Raw genomic sequence first — 21,922 nt, 5'->3', positions numbered from 1 at the left:
ATCTTCCCAAAATACCTGCTTATGCATCTTTTCAGTGTTCTTTTTAATAAATTGGAGTTTAGGATAAAAACAAAAACAAAAGTAGATTATAAAATTAAACAAATGGAAGAAATTAAACCTAGACTTGTACAGCTTTCTATGACGTCTACTCTGCTGTCAAAAAAACATCGTCGTGCAGCGCTGCAGCAATGTGACAGAGAGACTACCTGCTGAGAGCTGAGGCAATTAAATACAATCAAACAGACAAGCACTAACATACACTGGAACAATGGGAGGCGAAAGGATGAGAAGAAGAAAGACAAGATGAAAGGACATAAAGTTCAATCTGTCTGATTGTGGCGTTCAAGTTGCATGACCAGCTTTTGTCTTGTCTTCATTACTTGACAATAAATTGATCAGTAAAATGTCAGTCAAATCAGATTTGAGGACAAACTACCAAACCAAACAAACAATAACAATTCAAATTAATTGAAAAAAAAAAAAAAAAAAAAAAACAGCTCAAAGAAAAATCGTCTCCAGTCAGAGAATTAGCACCTTGGACAGCGACAGCAGCAGCGTCCAGCCCTGTCAGTGCCGTATCAGCACCTCAGATAGCGACTGAAACGCCGCAACGAGCAGAAGCCCAAGATGTCACGTTTGTGAAAGCTGTGTAACAACTGAAGAACAAAAACTGTACTTTTAGTTCATAGCATGAAAGTCTCCAACTCAGACCTCCTGCTGATGCACCAGAGACACTTGTTAATACCACAACTCTGAGAGGCTTTTGATATATCCGAGTCCTGTGTGTATGTGTGTGTGTGTGTGTGTGTGTGTGTGTGTGTGTGTGTGTCCGTCCTTGAATGTTACCCCACTGGTACTACACCACGTCACAGTATCTTTGATATTATTTTTTTCGCGTGCTCCTACAAATGTTTCCTGTAAAAGCAACACAAAACACTGCACTGGGCAGCCATCAGGTAGCAAATAAAATTAAATACTCAAAACAGTGGATTTCATTTTAAATTATGTTTTGAATATTAAACAGTTTGTACTGTAAGTTACCTCACAGAAGATTTTTGCAGTCAGCTGAAATTCAAGTCAGTTCAAATTTTTGTATTCATCTTAATTTTCGGCACAGATATTGGGCTAAATACACAAAGTGCAGTGCGAACTAATAGTGGCTGATGACTTGACAACATGCTTTGTTAGGCTTCTTGTTGCATTGACACTTAAGCCTTTTAAATTTGATGCGATTGAACTATTTATTTGCTCATTGCTTACATGCCATAAAACAAATGTGAGGATGTACATACAATGTGAAATCTTCTGCCAGGAGCTCAGACAAATCAACGCTTTTGTGATGCCGTCGCTTAGGATTTATGTGAATGTGACACACTCCATATGTGGGTGCGTGACAGAGGATGCCTCATTATTTATCTGTCTCGTCCAGAGGCGAATGAAAGTTACACAACTCTATATGAGAAATGGAGACTGATTTTCCCCACGACAGCAAACACTGAACTCCTCATGGGCAGTGAGACAGATACACTGACACACTGTTTGTCAGAGCCCTGAGGAGTAACTGCATCAGTGGAGTACACATACATACAGATATACATAGTAGGTGTGCGCACACAGACAGGCAGACGCACTCACAAATACACAGCATGTGCAGCCTGATAAAGCTGAACACAGACAAAAATATGCAAATGCTTATTTGCATACAGGCATATTGGCACATGCACCAACATAGGTGGGCAGACACAATTCATGCATGAATGCGACTCACACTCGACACAAACACATAAAGAAACTCATGCATACAGTGTATGCATAGAATCAAAAAACACAGGACATGATGTTTGACTGTCCCTCGTGCCAAGGTGGCGAGCACTTCTAGGAAATTAAACTTGTTTTGAGTGGTTGACGATCGACAAGTTGGGGTTTTCCGGCTTGTGCGGGGTGTATCTCGGTCTGGTTTAGGTTGTAGAATTTTGGGACGGCTGGGCCCAGGACACATCGTCAGTAATGTTCCCTTGTGTCACTGGGTGTTTCGGCCTTTAAACACTACACACCTTCCCCAAAGGCGGCCAGCTGTCGGGTGATCAGCCCTCAGCTCGTGTGCCGTGCCCAACTGTCTCGAAATTGACAACATTGAGAATGGTAGACGACTGAATGGTTAACAGGTGGGGGTTCTCAAGTGGGTTATGCTGACGTAGTTGGAGCCCAGACGTGGGTCATTCCGCTTAATCCAGATCCACTGGCTGCTTCTTTCCGCCGCCTCTGAGATTGCCCTGATGGTCTGCTGCAGAGCCCGACCGTGGCAGACCATCACACACACATACATGCACGCATGCACACAGGCACATAAAAACACATACACACAGGCGCAATAGGAGTGCACAGTCTGTATCTGGATACAAGTAAATTGCAAAGCTGAAAATAAATGTTATGATAAATGAAATCTAATCTATTATATCTCGCAAGGAAATAATTCATAAAATAAACATACATTAAATGCGAAATGGCATCAAATTACATACATCAGGGGTACATTTGCTTTTCATCCTCCCAGGAAAATTCTGATCTAAACAGATTTTCGTTCATCCAGAACGTTGCATTTACACTCTGAACATTCAGTTTAAAGTCTGATCATACTGTTTAATATTTTTAAACTCTGTACATTCTGTTTAAAGTGTTTAAACTATGAATATTCTGTCTCAAGTGTGTAAGCTCTGAACGCTGCAGCAAGACAATGAATAAATCCACACTGAGATGTCTTTGGGGTTTGATTGCTGCCTGAAATATTGAGATTAATCATTTTAAATGATGTATTTGGAAATTATTAAGACAGTAAAGTGAAGTACATTTGCTTTTAATCCAAACAGTGTTTCATTCATCCCAAACATTCTGTCCTGGATCCCGTCTGGTAGAGCTGCAGTTGAGAATTTTTAGACTTTTCCATAGAGCCCAAGTTTTCATTTTGGCCTCACGGATTTGCAGCCCTTACTTTCACTTTGTCGCACCTTGTTTGAATCTCACTGTGTAATCCCTTTCTGTTTTATTTTGAAATCATCCGCCTTGGGAGTACATGTGTGATTTATTTCCTGCCATTGTTTAGTTTCCCACCGGTTTCTGTTCCCACCTGTGTCTTGCTTTCCCATCAGGTAGTTGTGAATATAAAGCCCGCCCTGTTCACCTTTGTGGATAGACGCTTACACTGGATACGGTTTGTAGAAGTACCTGAGTTCAGTTCTTTATGCGCCTTTTTGCCTCTGTGTTTTTTGGTATTGCCTATTTTTGGATTCTGCTGCCGCCTGCATTAAATGTTTTTGTCGGACTACTTTATTTCTGATGGACCAGCATTTTCATAAGTAAAGCTTGCTTTACTTTGACTTCCAGCCTCGGTGTTATGCATTTTTGTCAGCGGCCTTCTTGTCACCAAAGTCGTTGGGAATATCCACTGGAGAATGTTTGTACAAAATGGTCATCATCCAATTGCTTTTGAGCTATTTCAGTGTAAAACATGTGAGCAAACAAGACAAAACACCATGTTTACGTATTTTATACCCGAGGGAGAAAAGTAGCTGCTGACATAGTTTATATTATCAAGTGAAATCTGTATTGTTACACACACACACACACACACACCACACACACACACACACACACACACACACACACACACACACACACACACACACACACACACACACACACACACACACACACACACACACACACACACCTTACCACTCATTTTCTAACCATGCTCTAACCTTAAGCCAGGGCTTCACCTTAAAATTAGATTTTGCCATCAAAATGGAGACAGATTCCCAAAATGTGATTGTTTAAACATATCTATTTCTTTTTAACATGACAAGCACAGACATACACATTGAGTTATTCCTTTACTTTTTTATTGCACACTATTATTGCTCCTTACTCATTATTTGTTATCTGAAGGAGACGGTATTGTAACACAGTCTGACAGGCTTGAGTTTCAGCCAGTGGCCCTTTTTTTTTTTTTTAATCACGTCAGTCAGACGAAAACAAATGGAAATTCAGTGTGAGCCTTCTACACTGATGTATCATGTTCAAGGTCAATAAATATTTTGTGTGCGTGTGTCTGCTGAGTGAGAAAGCTCCATTTCAGCATGGGTTGACATTGAACTGCTACATTTGACATTGGAGCCCCAAATCCACCATCAATCCCAGAATGCAATAGATACTGTCACCACTTTTGTTTTAATCCCTCACTCATTTTCCTTTCGTTTTTCTTCTCTCTGTTGTTTCAGCACACTTTTTTTTTTTTTACATTTTGGTTCCTCAGATCTGGTCAGAATCTGTCCGGCTTGTTTGCCCTACAGTTCTTTGGCACTTTAGAGAATTTAAATATCAAATAGCTGAACCACTACATTGATGATGAGTGGGGGGAAGGGAGTTGTATCAGATTATTTTAAAGTGTGATTGATTTAAAAAAAGTTTGTATCCTCTTAAAGCTAGTATGGGCTCTGTCGAAAACTCAAGTTTATCGGGTTTTGATTAAAAGTGCTCAAGGTAGGCTAATAGTATGAGCATGTGTGAGACCACTGATTCAGTGTTTTCCTTTGAAGCCTGTGTGAGATTAGATTTCCTTTGCTGTATCCCCCTCCTGCTTTTATCACCAGTTTTTATTTTTTTATTTTTTTTTATCCTTAAAATAACAAACAGATTAAGATTAAACCCCCAGGCCTTGGGAGAAAGGGTTGTTTCCTATTATTAATTAAATATTTCTGCACCAAGTGAAATTATGCAGACTTTAATTATGTGCTCAAGAACGGCAGGGAAAACAAAAACAACACCAAACAGAGCAAGAAGAGAACCCACACTTGCACACAAACAAGCTCTAACAATTGGTAGACACACAGATGCAGAAAATTTATTCTACCTTTACTTTGTGTCTTCACTCTCTCACACACATACATGATCTAAAACATAGAAATGCACACGCACTGTGCAGCTGCCCACAGTCATCTGGGAAGGGACTGGCAGGTTTCCAGCCCGCGAGAATTTATGTTTCCGAATGATTAGAGGCGAGGCGGATGGGACGGTCTTGGAGGCAGCAGCTGCCCGCCCCACGGCTCCAAGTGGAGCAGAAAATCAGGATAATTTCATTGTGATAATCAGCCTGCCGTTATCCCTTTCACTTCAACCCATGGAAAAGGAGAAAGGGGGGAGCACAAGGCAGAGGGTGTGAGTGTGACTGTGTGTGTGAGTGTGTGTGTGAGAGAGAGAGAGAGAGAGAGAGAGAGAGAGAGAGAGAGAGAGAGAGAGAAAGAGGGGGGAGAAGAAGGAATGAAGATACAAAAGAGAGAAAATGTGTGCTTCATGCCTGGTTAGGCACAGAATATATGTATGTGTCTTTGAGTTGTGGAGACTGCGTGTCCTATTAAGACCTGCATTCATTCCCAGGTCCTTTTTCCTATTTTTTGTTTTTACTGTCTTTTCCCTTAAATAACAAAATGTTACAATTCACATACTGTTTGGTTTTATTGTGAGAGTTTAAAGACAACCATTGTTGAGATTTTTGCCTGGAAATGTCTGAGAATGATGCTGAACGGCGCGGAAAACTGCGTTTGAATTTGGTTCATACTTTGTACCTCCTGCTGATGCACCAGAGACACTTGTTAATACCACAACTCTGAGAGGCTTTTGATATATCTGAGTCCTGTGTGTGTGTGTGTGTGTGTGTGTGTGTGTGTGTGTGTGTGTGTGTGTGTGTGTGTGTGTGCGTGCGTGCGTGTGTGTGTGTGTGAAGGTGCACTTCATTTGCCCACAAAAATGTTGTTGTTTTATTAAAGTAAATACATAAAACTTTGAGATGCACAACTAAACAAACAAAATATGTATCTATCAATAGCTGATTTCTCACCTCAGCTAAATATTCCACACTCTCCTAGAAGTCAGCTGCATATCACAGAACGGATTTCACAGCACACATTCCTTTAACTAATGTGTTGTTGTTCTCAGCTGTGATGTATAAACTCATCTCAGCCATCTCACCATCAGTGTGTACTTGTTTGGAAGAATGCTAATGAGTTTATGTTGCTCTTAGTTCTCTTTTTCTCACTGTTCTTGTCTTTTTCCGTGTGTGAATCAGACCTTCTGTGCAGCTCTTCTTGTCCTGTACAGTATACCATGACTAGCTTTCTTTCCTTTCCTTTCCTTTCCTTTCCTTTCCTTTCCTTTCCTTTCCTTTCCTTTCCTCTCCTCTCCTCTCCTCTCCTCTCCTTTCCTTTCCTTTCCTTTCCTTTCCTTTCCTTTCCTTTCCTTCTTCTGTCTTATGACTTAGGTGTTCTAATGATCCCCAATATCTTTAGTGAAGAATCAAAACATTACATAGTTAATGACAAATAATAAAAACTAAATTTCATTTCAAACTTCATTTGCACAGCACCTTTTTTTAATGGTTAGTTCCATTTATATTGATTCATGGGTGACTAGCTGATAAGGAAAATGTTCAAATCTTAAAATAATGTGAGACTAAAAACACAATTCGGACAATGTCAAGTAAAAATCTACATACAGTAGATACACAGTCTTTCATGATTATGTTCCTGTAAGGCTGTGTAACCTGCTGGTCAGTCTAACTCCCTTTGTTGTGTTTATACAGGTACATCACACACAGACAAAGAAACCCATCTGGGGAAATACGGTGGCCTTCTGGCTGACAGTGTGTCTGACACTGGAAACATCTGGCAGTGACACATGACAGAGTGTGTGCTATCTAAACCTCCGTGAGTCCAGTCAGAGTGAGAAACTGTCTGTGAGCTGATTCACTGACAGGACAGTCCTCACAACAGGGAAACGCCTACACAGAAATGGTGTGTGTGTGTGTGTGTGTGTGTGTGTGTGTGTGTGTGTGTGTGTGTGTGTGTGTGTGTGTGTGTGTGTGTGTGTGTGTGTGTGTGTGTGTGTGTGCTTCCGTCTCTTTGTGGGCATGTTGGAGAAATACTCGTGTTTGAATCCTGAAGTGCTGACCCAGCCTTCACCCTGTGTGGCATACAACAGCATGCGTTTGACACTGACATTTTTGTACTTTAATTAAATATCAAGACTTCACTTTTCTCTGATTTTTTTTCATGCCCTTGAAAAAAAGATACTTTGACAATGTAAAATAGGAAAGAATGAACAGCTGAATGTGCTTGTAAAACGTGCATTGAAAATAAACTTTCAGAAACACTGTTTGTAGTTGCATTGTCTAGATGACAATCACAAATGCCAGCATCAATAAGAGTAAATATGAATCTAAACAAAAATAATCATCCTCAGGTGATTGAACATTGTGATTAAAAACAAAATGAAGATCATAAAATTGATACTGTAACACATTTGAACACAAACAATACAATTGGACTATTGCGTGTATGTTCTCTACTCTTTTAAAAGTCTCTAAACAAGTTTTCATCTTAAAAGTCTCTAAAATAAAGCCTCACGTTAATTTAGTTTCTACTTCCTGTTTAAACTCAGAAATGAAAAGAAATGTTGTGTTTGTTGTTACTTGACTTGGATATTTGAACAAAATGATCTGTTTTGGAGTTTGACACTAAAAGGCATTTAATCTGCAAGTCTCAAATCCATGGGGACTTTTGTATCCAAAAGGTAAACATTTGAAATTGTAACTATTTGCATTTAAATACTGAATTGATTCTACAATAGAGCATTCAATCAGATAAACTACCTAATTGTCTTCTTTTCCAGAAGGACTTCATTTGAGAAGACTGAAGTGACCTTTAATTTGTTAAACGCAGCGACTTCCTGTGTTCATTTCAAAGTAAAAGCCTTCTAGCGTTTCATACGTAGGCTAGTCCAACTGTATGCTTTTGACCTCCTCTTGTCAGTCTAATTGAAATGGTTGTCACTTTGATTAAATAAATTTATGTCGTGGCCATCAGAAATATCTCCTTGTATTCTCTGTAAAACTTCAGAATATAATTGATTTATTTAAGTGATTAAATCATTAATGCTGATTAGTTTATTGGCCGATACACATTCAAACGTATAAATAAGGGGAATATTAGCACTTAGTTTCCACCTTTAAGCACTGTCATGGTTCTGCCTTTCAGTTAGTTGGGTTTCCTGCTTTACTTTGAAATTCCTCACCTTTGGCGTCTGTTCACTTTACTTCCTGCCATCGTGTTATTTCCCCGCCAATTCTTGCACCTACCTGGCTGTCACGAGTCTTTCGGCCCTCTGTGAGTTTAGTTCTGCTTGTCCTGCCTTTTAGCTGCCAGTCCAGATTGCTTGTGTTAATCGCCGTGAGTTACGAGCTTTGCAGCTGTTTTACTTCTAGTTAGTTCTCCTACAGGATGATTTTCGCTCTTCCTGGTTTTGCGTCCTTGAGGTTTTTTTTTTTTTTTTTTTTAAACCTGCAGTTTGCACGTTAAAGCTCAAACTACCGGTTTCAGTGTCGTGCGTTTGGATCCTCCTCCTTGTTTCACTGTGTAAAACACAACACACTGGTCCAGAGCATCTTTCAAACTCCACGTCTCGGCCCCACCCGGACAACCCTCCCTCCTTTCCCCTCCCTCCCGTGGAGAGCCTCCCGCTGCTTCCCGTGACACTTCCTCAGTACGCGGACGCCTGCCACACGCACCCTCACATCGGGTCCTTGCCCCCTTGGCAGACGGCAGCAGTGGGTGTGTTTTTTTTTTCCGCCTGGTGTCGAGTACCTGCACTGATGGGAACCTCGGAGTCTTTCCAGTAGCGGTGTGTGTGTGTGTGTGTGTGTGTGTGTGTGTGTGTGTGTGTGTGTGTGTGTGTGTGTGTGTGTGTCGTCCTTTCCGCAGTTGAGAGAGGAGCTCTCCGTCGGAGCGGGACAGCACCATGAAGTTGGCGGTCCTCCTCCTCCTCCTCCTCCTCCTGTCGGTGTCTTCCCCGCTGTCCCTTGCCAGCATCGCAGGTGAGAACACTCTTTATCCATGTTTTGTTTTTTTTCTGAATATTTCTTTAAAACCCAAACTGTGTTGTTTCTGTTTGGAGAACAAGCCTGACGAGATTAACGCTCCGACAAAACAGACCATGTGGGGCAACATCCGCTGATATATCGACTCCGTATAACCTCTGATGACCTCGTCAAACAGAAAGATCTATTTGAATGTCCAAAAAGAAAGCTATTGATTCTTTACAGCAACATTTTCATTTATTCCCCTGTCTCAGAAACTGAGTCAGAGGATGCAGACTCGGAGTTCAGTATGCTGCTCAGCTTTCATTCCACGTTTACAGGTTTTTTTTTTCTGCATTTCTCATCATTATTATTATTATTATTATTATTATTACTATTACAGTAATGAAATAGAAATGTGCTGTTTGGAACTAATAGAGGTGTTTGTAGGATGTTATTTTACCATGTTCCACTGCGCTCCTGGATCACACAGTGATGTGCTGGCCCAGCTCTTTTTCTGTTAAAGTTGATTGGTCATCAGACAAACAGGAACACAGGTGTCAGATATCCATGTCCAGCTCTCTGCACCTGTCCTTGAAAGTACAGACAGAGCTTATGGGATCAAATGCTCCATCATGTGGCTTTTAAAAGTGTGTTTGCTTGGCGGTATACTTATAGATTTATTTACCTGAACAGATGTGAAGCCAGAGGAGAAACCAGCAGCAGGTCAAAGGTTAACACACTTCCTCCTTTTCAGCAGACACATCCGGTCTCACACTTGATGTCCCGTGTGACCGACATTATATATCTATTATCAACATTACAGTTCCTGTCACTGCTGAGATTTCATCTCAGGCAGACTGATGTGCTGACCGCCCAGCTTCTGGACACAGAGAAATTATCCATTCATTTCCTGCTCCGTTTGAAGTCCTGTTTGTCACTCCTCGTTTTATCCGGTACCTTGATGTATGTTTGATGCATTTACACAGTTTTTTCTGCACTTGATGAACATTTCACGAGTGCAATACACTATCCATCAATCCCGATTAGATTCAGTGATGCTGTCCAAGCAAGTAATGCTTTCCGCAAAATAGACAATTCAATTGATGTTTCAAGTGCAAAACTTCTCCAAAGAGCTTCTTCAATATCAGTGGTGTTACTAAGTTTAAATTGTGACGAAGATTTCACTGTACATGAAACAGGTTCTCATCTACCGTCACTAGCAAGACATTAATTACTTGAAATGGTCTACTTTCCACCCCTGTCTATTGAAATGGCAGCATTGGCTAATAATTGTAAAGGACAGTCATAGTAGGAGGACTGTTGTTAATCCACATTCTTCCTCCTTGTTCCAGCTCCAAATGAATTTGTGTCGTTGGCGGAGATGGAGGACGCCCTGCTCAAGAACCTTTTCCAAGGCTACCAGCGCTGGGTCCGGCCCATCCATCGTGCCAACGACACCATTAAAGTTCGATTTGGACTCAAGATCTCCCAGCTGGTTGATGTGGTGAGATCATACCTACAAGCACATTGACTGCATTTGTTTGCAAATCAACACTTTAATACACAGCTGAGCGTTTGACCTTAATCCAAAACAAAATTTCACAGTATTTCACAGTGTTTCACAGCACAGATGAGTTTTCCACAAACCATTTTCAAAACACTGAGGTAATTTTCTATGTATATTATAACCGTCAATCAGGCAATAAATGAATTATGCAAAAGACAACAAAACTTATACACTACTGTACACCAAAGCTATCAAAATACTTCTCTGAATTACATTATTTTACTGGATGACATGATCTTTCAACCTGCGCTTGTATCTTATTTTGAAGTAAAATGATTAGATTAGATTTAGACTTTATTAATCCCGCAGTGGAGACATTTAGTAAATACGCTACAAATACGCTAAGCTCCAAATCTATGACTGAAAATGGTCCCCAACAAAATTACTTTTTTCTTGTGCCTTTCTTACGTTTGTTGAAAACTATATGCCTGAGCTGTATTAGTAAATCATTAAGCCTTTTTTTTTTTTTTTTTTTTTTTAATTAAACTCGATTGTGACCTTTTAAAAAAAAAAATCAATGGACATGGGGCCGAAAGCCACAGCCATGTCTGGGAAGCAGGAAAGTATTGAGAGATGGATGAACACATTCTTGAGTTTGTTCTTTCTATGGGATTTGTTTTAATAATAAAAGCAAGTTGTAAGCCTGACACACTGCGAGGAGGCAATGACTGAAAAAAAGTCTCGCACAAAGGAAGAGAATGAGTAAACAGAATTAAATATATAAGAAAAAAAAATAACAAAGGTTGTTTTTGAGCTGAGAAAGGATGTTGGATGTTTATTCTTGTTTCAGCAGTGTCTCTGTCCATAGTGCTGAACCCAAACAGGCCACTGGCAGCTGCACACTGTGGCGCTTTCCATGGTCCTGAAATAGATCTGGAACACTCTCTTCATATCTTAAACTACACAGTCGCTCTCTGGAGTGTTCCTTTAATATTTCAGAGGCTGGCTGTGATAGGTTGAGATGGTTTAGGTGTTCAGTAGGAGACAACTGCGGATGCTAATGGAGGAACCACTCTACTTGGCTTGAAATATTTATCTCACACCAGTTTAGATTTAACTCTTCATCCCTCTTCCTTCCACCAAAGACGACCAATGATGAATTAAACAAGGCCCCTTCGTGTTTGTGTCGAATAAAAGGATTTTGGTTGATATGTTGGATTCAGGAAAAGAGAAAGGAAGAGGGAGAGATAACCGTAAACACAACAGCTCGGCCATGCTGCGTATGAGTCTGCTGCATGGCTCTCTATTAGATTATGGTTCACCTCTGGTCTGTGTGATCACCAAAACATCCAACTCACTCTGACAGCTGAGGCCTGGGCTCGATATGCTGAACAGATACAGTTTTCAATATGACTGTTTCGCTTTTGCCAGGTTGATTTCTCTGAAGTCTCTTCTCCATAGTCTTCCTTCTGAATCTCAAACTGGGTTCCAGTGATGTGGAATAAACCTAAGTTAGCTGCTCTCCATCTCTGTACTCCTGTCTTCTTCTATTTACCTCTCGATGTATTTATATTGCTTCTGCTGGGTCCACTGCACCCACCTTTTGGTTTTATGTTTTCTTGTTTGCTGAGGAAGTGGCAGAGACTGATAAATTAGATTCTTCCTCGTTTCATGAAAAGAGAGACGATTATTTTAGTTTACTTTCAACCAAGTTTGTCATAGTCTGCTAATCAAATCTAATGCCACCAAGAAAAGGTTGGGTCAGAAAGCTGTGAACAATTTACATCACTTAAGTAGAGAATAACATTTTTAGTAACGTAAAACAAATGGAGCGATGCTTGCGTGCTAGTTCAGGCAGTCAACTCGAGCTGCTCCGTTCTGAATCATGTGACATTCCCCATACTCCATAAAAATCTGATATACACACCCTCCCAATCTCGATGCTAAACTCAGACTCTTGGGCTAAACATTTCAAATGTAAGTTGTACACATACCAACCAAAATCAAACATCTTTCTGTGCAAATCTGATAAATATTCAAATAATCTCTTCCAAAAATGATCACAAATATCACCAAAACAAAACTGTTTCCATCACAAGAAAACACATGACTTTGATTTTGTTTTTGTGAAGCCCATTATTATAAAAACTTGCTGTTAGCCGGTTTCATCACTAAAATATGCTGTTAACTTGGACATTGTTTTAAAAGTATTTGGTTATTTCTTCCTTTTCCTCTTCCTTTTCTTTGGTTATTTATTCCATTTCTTCCATCAGTCATTATCTGTCTTCTGTTTTAGGATGAGAAAAACCAGCTGATGACGACTAATGTTTGGCTGCGTCAGGTAAGACAAAAATAAACTGAGGCTATGTGGTCACAGTCAATCTTCACAAGTCAATAGAATAAAATAAAAACTGAATTTGATAGTTTCTATTGGAGCAAACAAAAATTGTTTTCTACTTACATTATTATTAACGAGTGTGCAGACAACAGCAAGCATTAGTGTGTATGAAGAGAAGATGATCAGAGAAGGATTTTGCAATTTAAAATGTACATTTATTTGTTTCCTCTCATTCATTAACTGTAGCAGGTACATGACAAATTACTTTGCTGGGCATGAACATGATGATACTGATAACAGTGTCTGATATAGATTGAGTGGTGTCCCTTTATAAAAAACAAACAAAAAAACAGCTATAAAAACAGGTAGCAATATAAACAACTATACATTAAATACTAGGTCTTAAAGAGAATCTTTATCTACTCTTTCTTATAAGTGTAAATGCTCTAATTTTTGTAAGCCTTGGTTTTCAGACTTGAAGGAAACCCATCTTCTTTATTTGTATTTTACAATACTTTTATGTATATATAGCTTTGATTTCCTTTTACTGCTGATTGGTGATGGGAAGACAGAGGACTCTCTGATAAATGGGTTCCAACTCCAGGGGCAGAGACCGATACGTCTCCAAAACTTTGAGTCTTATCCTGTGTTTTGTACGGATGTTGACCAGGAGTGGATCGATTACAAGCTGCGATGGAATCCAGAAAAATATGGTGGAATCACCTCCATCAGAGTTCCCTCAGAAAACCTCTGGCTCCCAGATATCGTCCTGTATGAGAAGTAAGACTGCTGTGAAGTTTCACCAGCTAACTGACTGATGTTACTTCATGTGAAACTCTGACACTCTGCCAGTATGAAAAGTGAACTAAGAGAAAGAAAGATTTAATTTTCAAGATGTAACCAAAGTTTAATACTCTAATCTTTGCTCTGATCTAACATATGAAAAGAAAGGTTATGCAACGCTAAGCTACGATCGACAATGCTACTTTGATATAATTCTTTAACCGTCAGTTTTCATTTGATTATAATTTTTTCTATTAAAAGCAATGAAAATATAATATGTAAATGTATTCTGTAAATGTAACTCTAATCAGAACAACAGATTGTTTGACTTTGGCTCCTTATTTCTTCAGTGCTGATGGCCGTTTTGAGGGCTCTCTGATGACCAAAGCTATTGTGAAGTTCAATGGTGCCATCACCTGGACGCCACCTGCCAGTTACAAATCTGCCTGCACCATGGATGTCACCTTTTTCCCCTTCGATCGGCAGAACTGCACCATGAAGTTTGGGTCGTGGACCTATGATGGCAACATGGTGGACCTGGTTCTGATGGACAACCAGGTTGATCGGAAAGACTTCTTTGATAACGGGGAGTGGGAGATACTCAGTGCTACTGGTGCCAGAGGAAACAGAAAGGATGGCTTGTATTCCTACCCCTTCATCACATACTCCTTCATCCTGAAGAGGTTGCCGTTGTTCTACACGCTCTTTCTGATCATTCCGTGTTTGGGTTTGTCCTTTCTGACGGTTCTGGTGTTTTATCTCCCGTCGGATGAGGGAGAGAAGCTGTCACTCTCTACCTCCGTCCTAGTGTCACTCACTGTGTTCCTTCTAGTCATCGAAGAAATCATTCCCTCCTCCTCCAAGGTGATCCCACTCATCGGAGAGTACCTGCTCTTCATCATGATCTTCGTCACCCTCTCCATCATCGTCACTGTCTTTGTCATCAATGTGCACCACCGCTCCTCAGCCACCTACCACCCGATGTCGCCGTGGGTGCGTAACCTCTTCCTTCAGAAACTACCTCGATTGCTCTGCATGCGAGGACACACAGACCGCTACCACTACCCAGAGCTTGGTCCTGAAAGCCCGGAGCTGAAGCCTCGCTCTGGAGGTCGGAGAGGAGGCCAGAGGGCGAACAGTGGAGCCCACAGACAGGCGACTTCTGAGGGAAAGGAGGACGAGGCCTGGGCCACCATGTTGGATAAAGCCATCTCTTCAGTGCGCTACATCAGCAGACATATTCGCAAAGAGCACTTCATCCGTGAGGTGTGTGTGTGTGTGTGTGTGTGTGTGTGTGTATATAGTATTACTATATATAAGAATTATAAAGGTTAGGGGCTTGATATTTTTATAATACATGTTTTTTTCTTCCATACTGTGTCTAACCTCTGCTATTTTGCAGGTTGTACAAGACTGGAAGTTTGTGGCCCAGGTGTTAGACAGGATCTTCCTGTGGGCCTTCCTCACTGTCTCAGTGCTGGGCACCATCCTCATCTTCACTCCAGCTGTGTACCTGTTCCTGAAAACCCCTCCTCCAACTGCGAGTGAAGATCCACCTTCAAACTAGCAACAGTAATGCAGCCCTTTCACATGCGTCCTACGACCCGTTTCAACAATCTATAGACATGTTACCACTAAGCAAGAAGAAACCACTGCAGGTACTTTTTGCAGGAGCACTTTGACTCTGACTTTCTTCTCCTGATCCACTCTGTAAAATATTGTGTGTGTCCTCAAGTCAGTATGTGTATACTGTGCAAACCAGACGTGTTTCAAATCATTATGATGGCATAACATTTGGTTTGTAGATAAATATGACAATCTTGGTGAAAGGTTAGTAGCACCACTGTTACTTCTCAGCCTGCTAACTGCCAAAAAAACTGAAAGTCAAAAAAAACAAATCCTACACAAAGTGGCATCCATCTATCAGTAAACTATATCACACTATTTTAAAAGGTATTTAAGCTCAAAACTGAATGAAACTTGAAAGTAGAGACTAAAAGTCCAGCCAACTTTATTCAGCGTACAATGAAATAATAAATGCACTGCAAATTTGATTATTTATGTGCTTGACTGACACTTGTTTCTTATTGACATCGCCTTTAGTTTGATGCTTGTTGTTTTCCTGAAATGTGTCATTTTTCACAGGGCTGCAAAACAAACTTCCACACGGGGATAGAACAGTTTAAAACATGGTAAGTGGTCTGCACTCAAAATGCACCTTTTTATCTCAGTGTTTCACAATTAAAAAAAAAAAGAATGCAGTAAACTAAAATGCGGATGCTATGTAGCTTGGCTATTTGGAACTTCAACAGCCGTGATACCAAAAATAGCTTCTGGTACCAGGTACGATCCACAGAAAATGGAAAACCAAAAAAAAAGCAGGTACCGACAGTTGAAAAGAGGCATGACCTCAAATGTCAAGCTACTACTTCAAAAAAGGTTTTTCTTTTATACATAATTATTCTGTCACTATTGAATTAACTATTATCTGAATCACAAATATCCACTTGCTGCAACTCCTTTTAAGTTGTATGTTGTAAGAAAAGCTCATGCTTAATCTCTCAAGGTATCAACAAAGTTTGAATTACCTTCCACATCTGTTTCCTCGACTGTCTCATCCTCCTCAAATCCCAAATTTGCTTTATGTACTGTATGTTGCCCCTGATAGGGAGCTAATTTCAAATAACATGAAGTCCACTGAATCAATGAAAACATCTTTAAATTACACATCCTCAAAAGTGCAGTGTTTGTATTCAGATGTACTTTGTCACCCTAATAAAGATCGTTTAAATACATGAGGCTTTATTTGTTATGGTGAATGCCATCTTTACTCCTGTTCTTTTCAATGAAAACCGGAGTACATAATATGCACAGAATTTCAAACAGTCACACTGATGTCAAAGATCATTTTAAAAAGGCACATGGAAAAGGAACATATTTAGGAAAAATATGTGAAACTGGTTTAAGGGATATTTGGAGCTGACAGCACCACCTGATATTAAAACCTGAGTGTTTTCCTTTTTTTGAAAGGTTAGAAGAAAAGAAAACACAGACATCCTTTTTTGTGTGTTATTTTTTAAAGAAAAAAATATGTCTTCCTTTCATGCATTTAAATTAAATCCCTATCAATATTCAAAGATTTGAGCCCACAAAAGCCCAACATGCAAGATGTATCTAATTTCCATTAGTTTATTTATATTTATTCAACTTTTGAGAACATTTACATTGTATATAAATTGTATTAGAAGACACAGAAAATCCTACACGAATAAGGAAGCATTATTGCAATAACAAAAAGCCATTTCATTTGCTTTGATTCCTTTATTTATTTTATTCTGAAATAATCTACATGTATACAATTTTTTTTATTTTTTTTCGACATGCGTGGGAACAAACAGGCACATTTCATACTCTATTGAGGCCTCAATGCTGGTATAAAATTGGGAAAATCATTTTCCATCCCAAAACTGAGTTGCACATTCAGATGCAGTTTCGTATTTAAATGCAAAACCAGTGCATTCCTCCATAAAAGTAATTCACAGCTGAAGTTAAAAATATAAAATATGTTAAAATGTATCTCTAGTCAATCTAAATCATATTAGGGTCAGTTTTTTTGGGCTGTCCTTGGGTATTACTTTGACCACTCTATGGTGTCATTTCTCCTCAGTCTTCTTCTGTGTTTTCTACTTGTGTTGACCCATCTGACTGTCCAGGTGAGCTCGTGCGTTGCGTAGCATCTCCAAATAAAGTCTGTTGTTTTCCCTACAACACATAACCAGATCAAATTTATTAGAAAATTATTGTAAGGAAGTATAATAAATCACATGATTTGAAAATCATATTAAAGAAAGCTATAGTACTCATGAAGGCATCAGTGTACAGTATAATGTGAGCACATTAGCAGCTTTACATGCAATTGCCTTAGTAACTTTAAACTATTTCACCTAATTTACAAAGAGATTTACTTGATGGATATTATCACATGTCAGTAGAGTGTTGAGGTTAACTGGGCAGAATGTGACACCGTCACTTGCAAAAAACGTAAAATGGATAAATGGTCTCACTCACGTCGCCACAGAGCGGTCAAACATCAGGTTACTCATGTCCATGTAATATTGAGCATCTGTACGAAGGGCCGTCCAGTACTCATTAGCCTGAGGAAGAGAACAACTTTAAAAGCCTTTGCTTTTGCAGTCCTTTGCAAGAAATTCTGCTCAAAGTGGCTGATGATGTGTATTCACCTGTTCCTGAATGGTGTAACCCCACTGGTTCTGAGAGTGGTGTGGATCCCAGTATCCCGACTGCCTCTTCAGCCTGATGAATCGCTTCGCCTCCTCTTCCTTCATGAACGGGGCGGCAAAAACCCCTGAACACAATAAAGATAATTATATTTTTAAAAGAGAGGAAAAACACTTTGATTGTTAAAAATGAATGAATTACAAGAGTTTTTATTTCACATAGTTAAATCATTATTTATCATAGATTAAAAACAGCATAGAATATAGACTTTTGATGTATGTAGATATCTGATCAAAATTGAAACTATAGATCTTAAAATGTAGGAATCTGATCGGCAATACTTGAATCATGGAAAGTTTGCTGTGCACGTCTCGAATGGCTGGTAATGATGGTGTAAATGCAGAGGAAATACAAATTTATTTAAGTTTTTTTTTTTAAGGGTTTTGTTTGTGTTTTCTGAGAATTATGCTGCAGTTTAGAGCTGGATATCATAACTCTAGATTAAAACATCAATATGTGTCAAACAAAGTTAAACTAGAAAATGACTTACCACTCAAAACAGCCAACAGGATCACAAACTTCATGTCTATGAAATGTTAAATGCAGTAAATACTTTAGAAGAAAAGTAGAAATATGCCTACATATTATAACTGATGCACATATATGTATATATAAAGTTATTTTAAAAAGTAGCAGATAGTGAGACTTACCTGCAGTGCGAGCTGTTGATCGGCTGAATGTGAGAGTGTCGTCAGGGCTCAGAATCTCTTGCCCAAATGTGAAAGTGAACAACAGTCCTTTTACAGGTTTTCTACCAGAAACCAGACAGGAATGAATGGACTCAAGCATCCGGCCTGGCTGGTCACTCAAAATAACCACTTATGTGTGTGCCAAAGCTTCAGCAGACCGTGCAAACACACACTGAGGTACCTCAGTGTCAGGCTGTGAGATTCAGCATAAAGATGGTGCTGTCTGTACTGTCTGAACAGTCACTAAACAAATGCAGTGCAGGAGTCTTGATTTGAGCAAATTCTCAGTATTGAACAATATAATTTTTAAGTTTGAGTTGTGAAATCAATTTTATTTCAATACAACTTTTCCAACCAGATTTACCTGAAATAAATTAACATGAGTGGAAAGAATGTGCAAAAAAATGCTGTTTATTTTGTTAATATTAGTACAAAATTATTGTTGAAATTTAGATCCATTACTTTATCAACAAAAGGATTCTTAATATATATCTAGATACTACTGTGTTTTTGTGCATTCCCCTCACATGATATTAGGCTACCATATTTAATTGACTCTGACTGAAACTATGATGCTGATTTCTTCATGTTGGTCTGCCCAGACACTGAATAATTCTACATTTAAACAACCATAAAATAGAATTTCAAGTGTATGATGTGTTTTTGTACTCTTGGAAGTATTACTGTATTTGTATTGAGGAATTGGGTGTACATCAACATTTGTTCCACTGGGTGGAGTCCTAACCCCAGTTATACAGTAGAGCAGTCACTGTTTCTGCTCCAGACATTTACCCAACCTGTGACATAAATGGGAAAAAAAAATTATACTCAAGGTTTATGAAACCTGTGACAGTGGAAGAAAGTGAAGTTGTTCAAAAAGACTTGGGAAAATATCAACAACAAAAAACAAAACAATAAACCAAAAAATCTTGATCTCTCTGGTGCAGTAAATGCAGAATAATTACTACTCGGGAATAAAAGTGACAAGATAGATGGTAATTTAAAGCTTGTTTTTGAATCAAATAATGACTGCCAACGACTTAAAATAAATTCAATAGTAATACTTTTTTTTTTCTACTTGTTTTTCACCACTTGGTGCTGCATTTAAGTCTTTCATCCTTAGAGTATGTGCTTGTGAATTTCTTTGTGTAATGTAAAATTTACACTCCTGCTTAAATGCTGATGCAGCCACCTGAAAACGACCAGAGTAAGGATAAGAGTTAATTCACAGAAACAATAAACACGAGTCCAGCAGAAGAAAAAACATTAATAATTTCAACTATTTATGAACTTAAGCATTCCTAATTATGTTCATATAGATGCTTGACAGTAGTTTTGTGCAACAGTATGAACCTCTCTGAAAACTTTTCTTTGACATCATTTTTGTCCATAAACACAATGCACAAACCATTAGAAACTCCTAAGTGTGTGTGTGAGTGTTCTGACCTTTGTTTGACCTCTTATAATAAACTGAGTCACCACTTGTACAGTGTAACAAAGACAAATGGTTAGCTTGCTGCAAGACGATAGAGGAGGAGCTTTTTCAGGCTGACCACGATGCACTTCATCATGCGGGCTAGATTTTTACCATAGGCTGTATATATAAGACACACAGACACTTCAAAAGAACAAAGAAGTCAGGACGCTGTCTAAAATGTAAATAAAAACAGAATGCGATGATTTGCAAATCATGTAAACCTATATTTAACTGAAAATAGACCAAAGACAACTTATCAAATGTTGAAACTGAGAAATATTATTGTTTTATGAAAAATGGATACTCATTGTCAATTTGATGTCAGCAACACATTTGAAAAAAGTTGGGAAGAGAAAAAAAAAAGACTAGAAAAGTTGTGGAACGATACAAAAAAATACACCTTGTGGAACATCTCAACGAATTAGGTTATATATGTAGAAAAACAGCATCCCAGAGATTCAGTGTCTGTCAGCAGTGAAAATTTACATTATTATTTTATTGTTTGAATAAATTGTTAAAGAAGTAGAGAATCCAGAGAAATCTCTGTACGCAGGGGACAAGGCCGAAAACCAATATTGGATGTCCTTGATATTCAGGCCCTCAGGTGGTACTGCAATAAAAACAGACACAATTCTGTAGTGGGAATCGCTGCATGGGCTCAGGAACAGTTAGGTAAACCATTGTCTGTGAACACAGTTCATTGCTGCATCCACAAATGCAGGTTAAAACTACAATTAAACAATTAAAAGATAAAATCACATATAAACATGATCCAGAAATGCCGCCTTCTTCTCCGGGCCCAAGCTCATTTAAAATGCACTGAGGCAAAGTAGAAAACTGTCCTGTGGTCTGACAAATCTGAATTTTAAGTTCATGAAAATCATGGATGCAGCATCATCCAGGCTAAAGAGGAGAGGGACCATCCAGCTTGTTATCAGCACTTAGGTCAAAAGCCAGCATCCGTGACTGTATAGGGATGCATTAGTGCACATGGCATGGGTATCTTGCACATCTGGGAAGGCATCATTAATGCCTGCAGTCCAAATTCAAAATGCTACAAAGGAGACCCCTGAAATCCTATATCAAGCAAAAAGGAGACATTTCACTTCCAAAACTCAAATAACTGGTTTCTTTACTTCCCAAACATTAACACAGTGTTGTTACCCTGTCCCAACTTTTTTGGCCATCCAATTCAAAATGAACATATATTTTTCATAGAAAAATAAAATTTCTCAGTTTCAACACTTGTTGTATGTTGTCTTTGATCTACTTTCAATTAAATATGTTTAGCATGATTTGCAGTTAATCACATTCTCTTTTTATTTGCATTTTACATAGCGTCCCAGCATGTTTGGAAACAAGGTTGTATTTGAGGGGCAGAAAAGCCGCATATTAATTGTTCTTTTCATAACTTTCCTGGCTGAAAACATGTCATATGTGCACATATTTCTGAAAAGATAATACATGACAAGTATGCATGCACAATTGCAGACACTGACACTTAACACACATACTTACACACAGAAATGCCAATTCACAAATGCATGCACACACAGACATACACACCTTGGCATCTTGCACACATCAAAGGTAGCGACTCAGACAAAAACTAAAACTCATCTGACCCCATTCTATCACACACATGCACACTTGTGCACCCTGCTGGGAAAGGCGAATATTTCAAATATTGAATACAGAAACAGGAAAGTGATGAGATGGATGTTTAACCAAATATTTGCTTCATGCATTTGTCATTTTTAAAAGTGCATCCTGAGACATCTTTCAGTGTTATCATTGACTTCAGCTGCTTTTGCTTGTACTGTGGTATTCACATATGTCCTCATATAAGCGGAATAACATAGCTCTGATTCTGTTGTGGTTAATTATGTACGCTAGGTTTGTTTTATGTGGTAGAAAAAAT

General features: G+C 38.9%; 2 protein-coding genes across 5 annotated transcripts; one reads left to right on the top strand and one right to left on the bottom strand.

Moving 5' to 3' along the window:
- Positions 1 to 8,544: 8,544 nt before the first annotated feature.
- On the top strand, positions 8,545 to 16,313 carry LOC138211312 (neuronal acetylcholine receptor subunit non-alpha-2-like). Of its 4 annotated transcripts, none has more exons than XM_069171089.1 (7): positions 8,545 to 8,660; positions 8,811 to 8,923; positions 10,261 to 10,412; positions 12,712 to 12,756; positions 13,424 to 13,533; positions 13,887 to 14,802; positions 14,939 to 16,313. In XM_069171089.1, exons 2-7 carry the CDS (start codon positions 8,848 to 8,850, stop codon positions 15,101 to 15,103), a joined length of 1,464 nt encoding a protein of 487 aa, XP_069027190.1. In that variant the 5' UTR covers positions 8,545 to 8,660; positions 8,811 to 8,847; the 3' UTR covers positions 15,104 to 16,313. The 4 variants fall into 4 exon arrangements, 3 of the variants coding, with proteins under 3 accessions (XP_069027190.1, XP_069027189.1, XP_069027191.1); XR_011179329.1 differs by lacking the exon at positions 8,545 to 8,660 and having other exon boundaries at positions 8,764 to 8,923; positions 14,939 to 15,194; positions 15,682 to 16,313; XM_069171088.1 differs by lacking the exon at positions 8,545 to 8,660 and having other exon boundaries at positions 8,764 to 8,923.
- Positions 16,314 to 16,852: 539 nt separating this feature from the next.
- LOC138211313 (uncharacterized protein C3orf85-like) lies at positions 16,853 to 18,513 on the bottom strand. Its single transcript, XM_069171091.1, has 5 exons — positions 18,486 to 18,513; positions 18,326 to 18,361; positions 17,778 to 17,902; positions 17,605 to 17,690; positions 16,853 to 17,298 (listed from the first exon to the last, which is right to left on the bottom strand). Exons 2-5 carry the CDS (start codon positions 18,357 to 18,359, stop codon positions 17,220 to 17,222), a joined length of 324 nt encoding a protein of 107 aa, XP_069027192.1. The 5' UTR covers positions 18,360 to 18,361; positions 18,486 to 18,513; the 3' UTR covers positions 16,853 to 17,219.
- Between the last annotated feature and the right edge of the window lie 3,409 nt (positions 18,514 to 21,922).

The sequence above is a fragment of the Embiotoca jacksoni genome, unplaced genomic scaffold (assembly GCF_022577435.1).
Source record: "Embiotoca jacksoni isolate LCO1_2020_lvr unplaced genomic scaffold, fEmbJac1.0.p SCAF_5, whole genome shotgun sequence".
In the NCBI taxonomy this organism is placed as follows: Eukaryota; Metazoa; Chordata; class Actinopteri; family Embiotocidae; genus Embiotoca; species Embiotoca jacksoni.
Note: the sequence above shows the minus strand (reverse complement) of the source record. Positions and strands in the feature narration are given on the sequence as shown.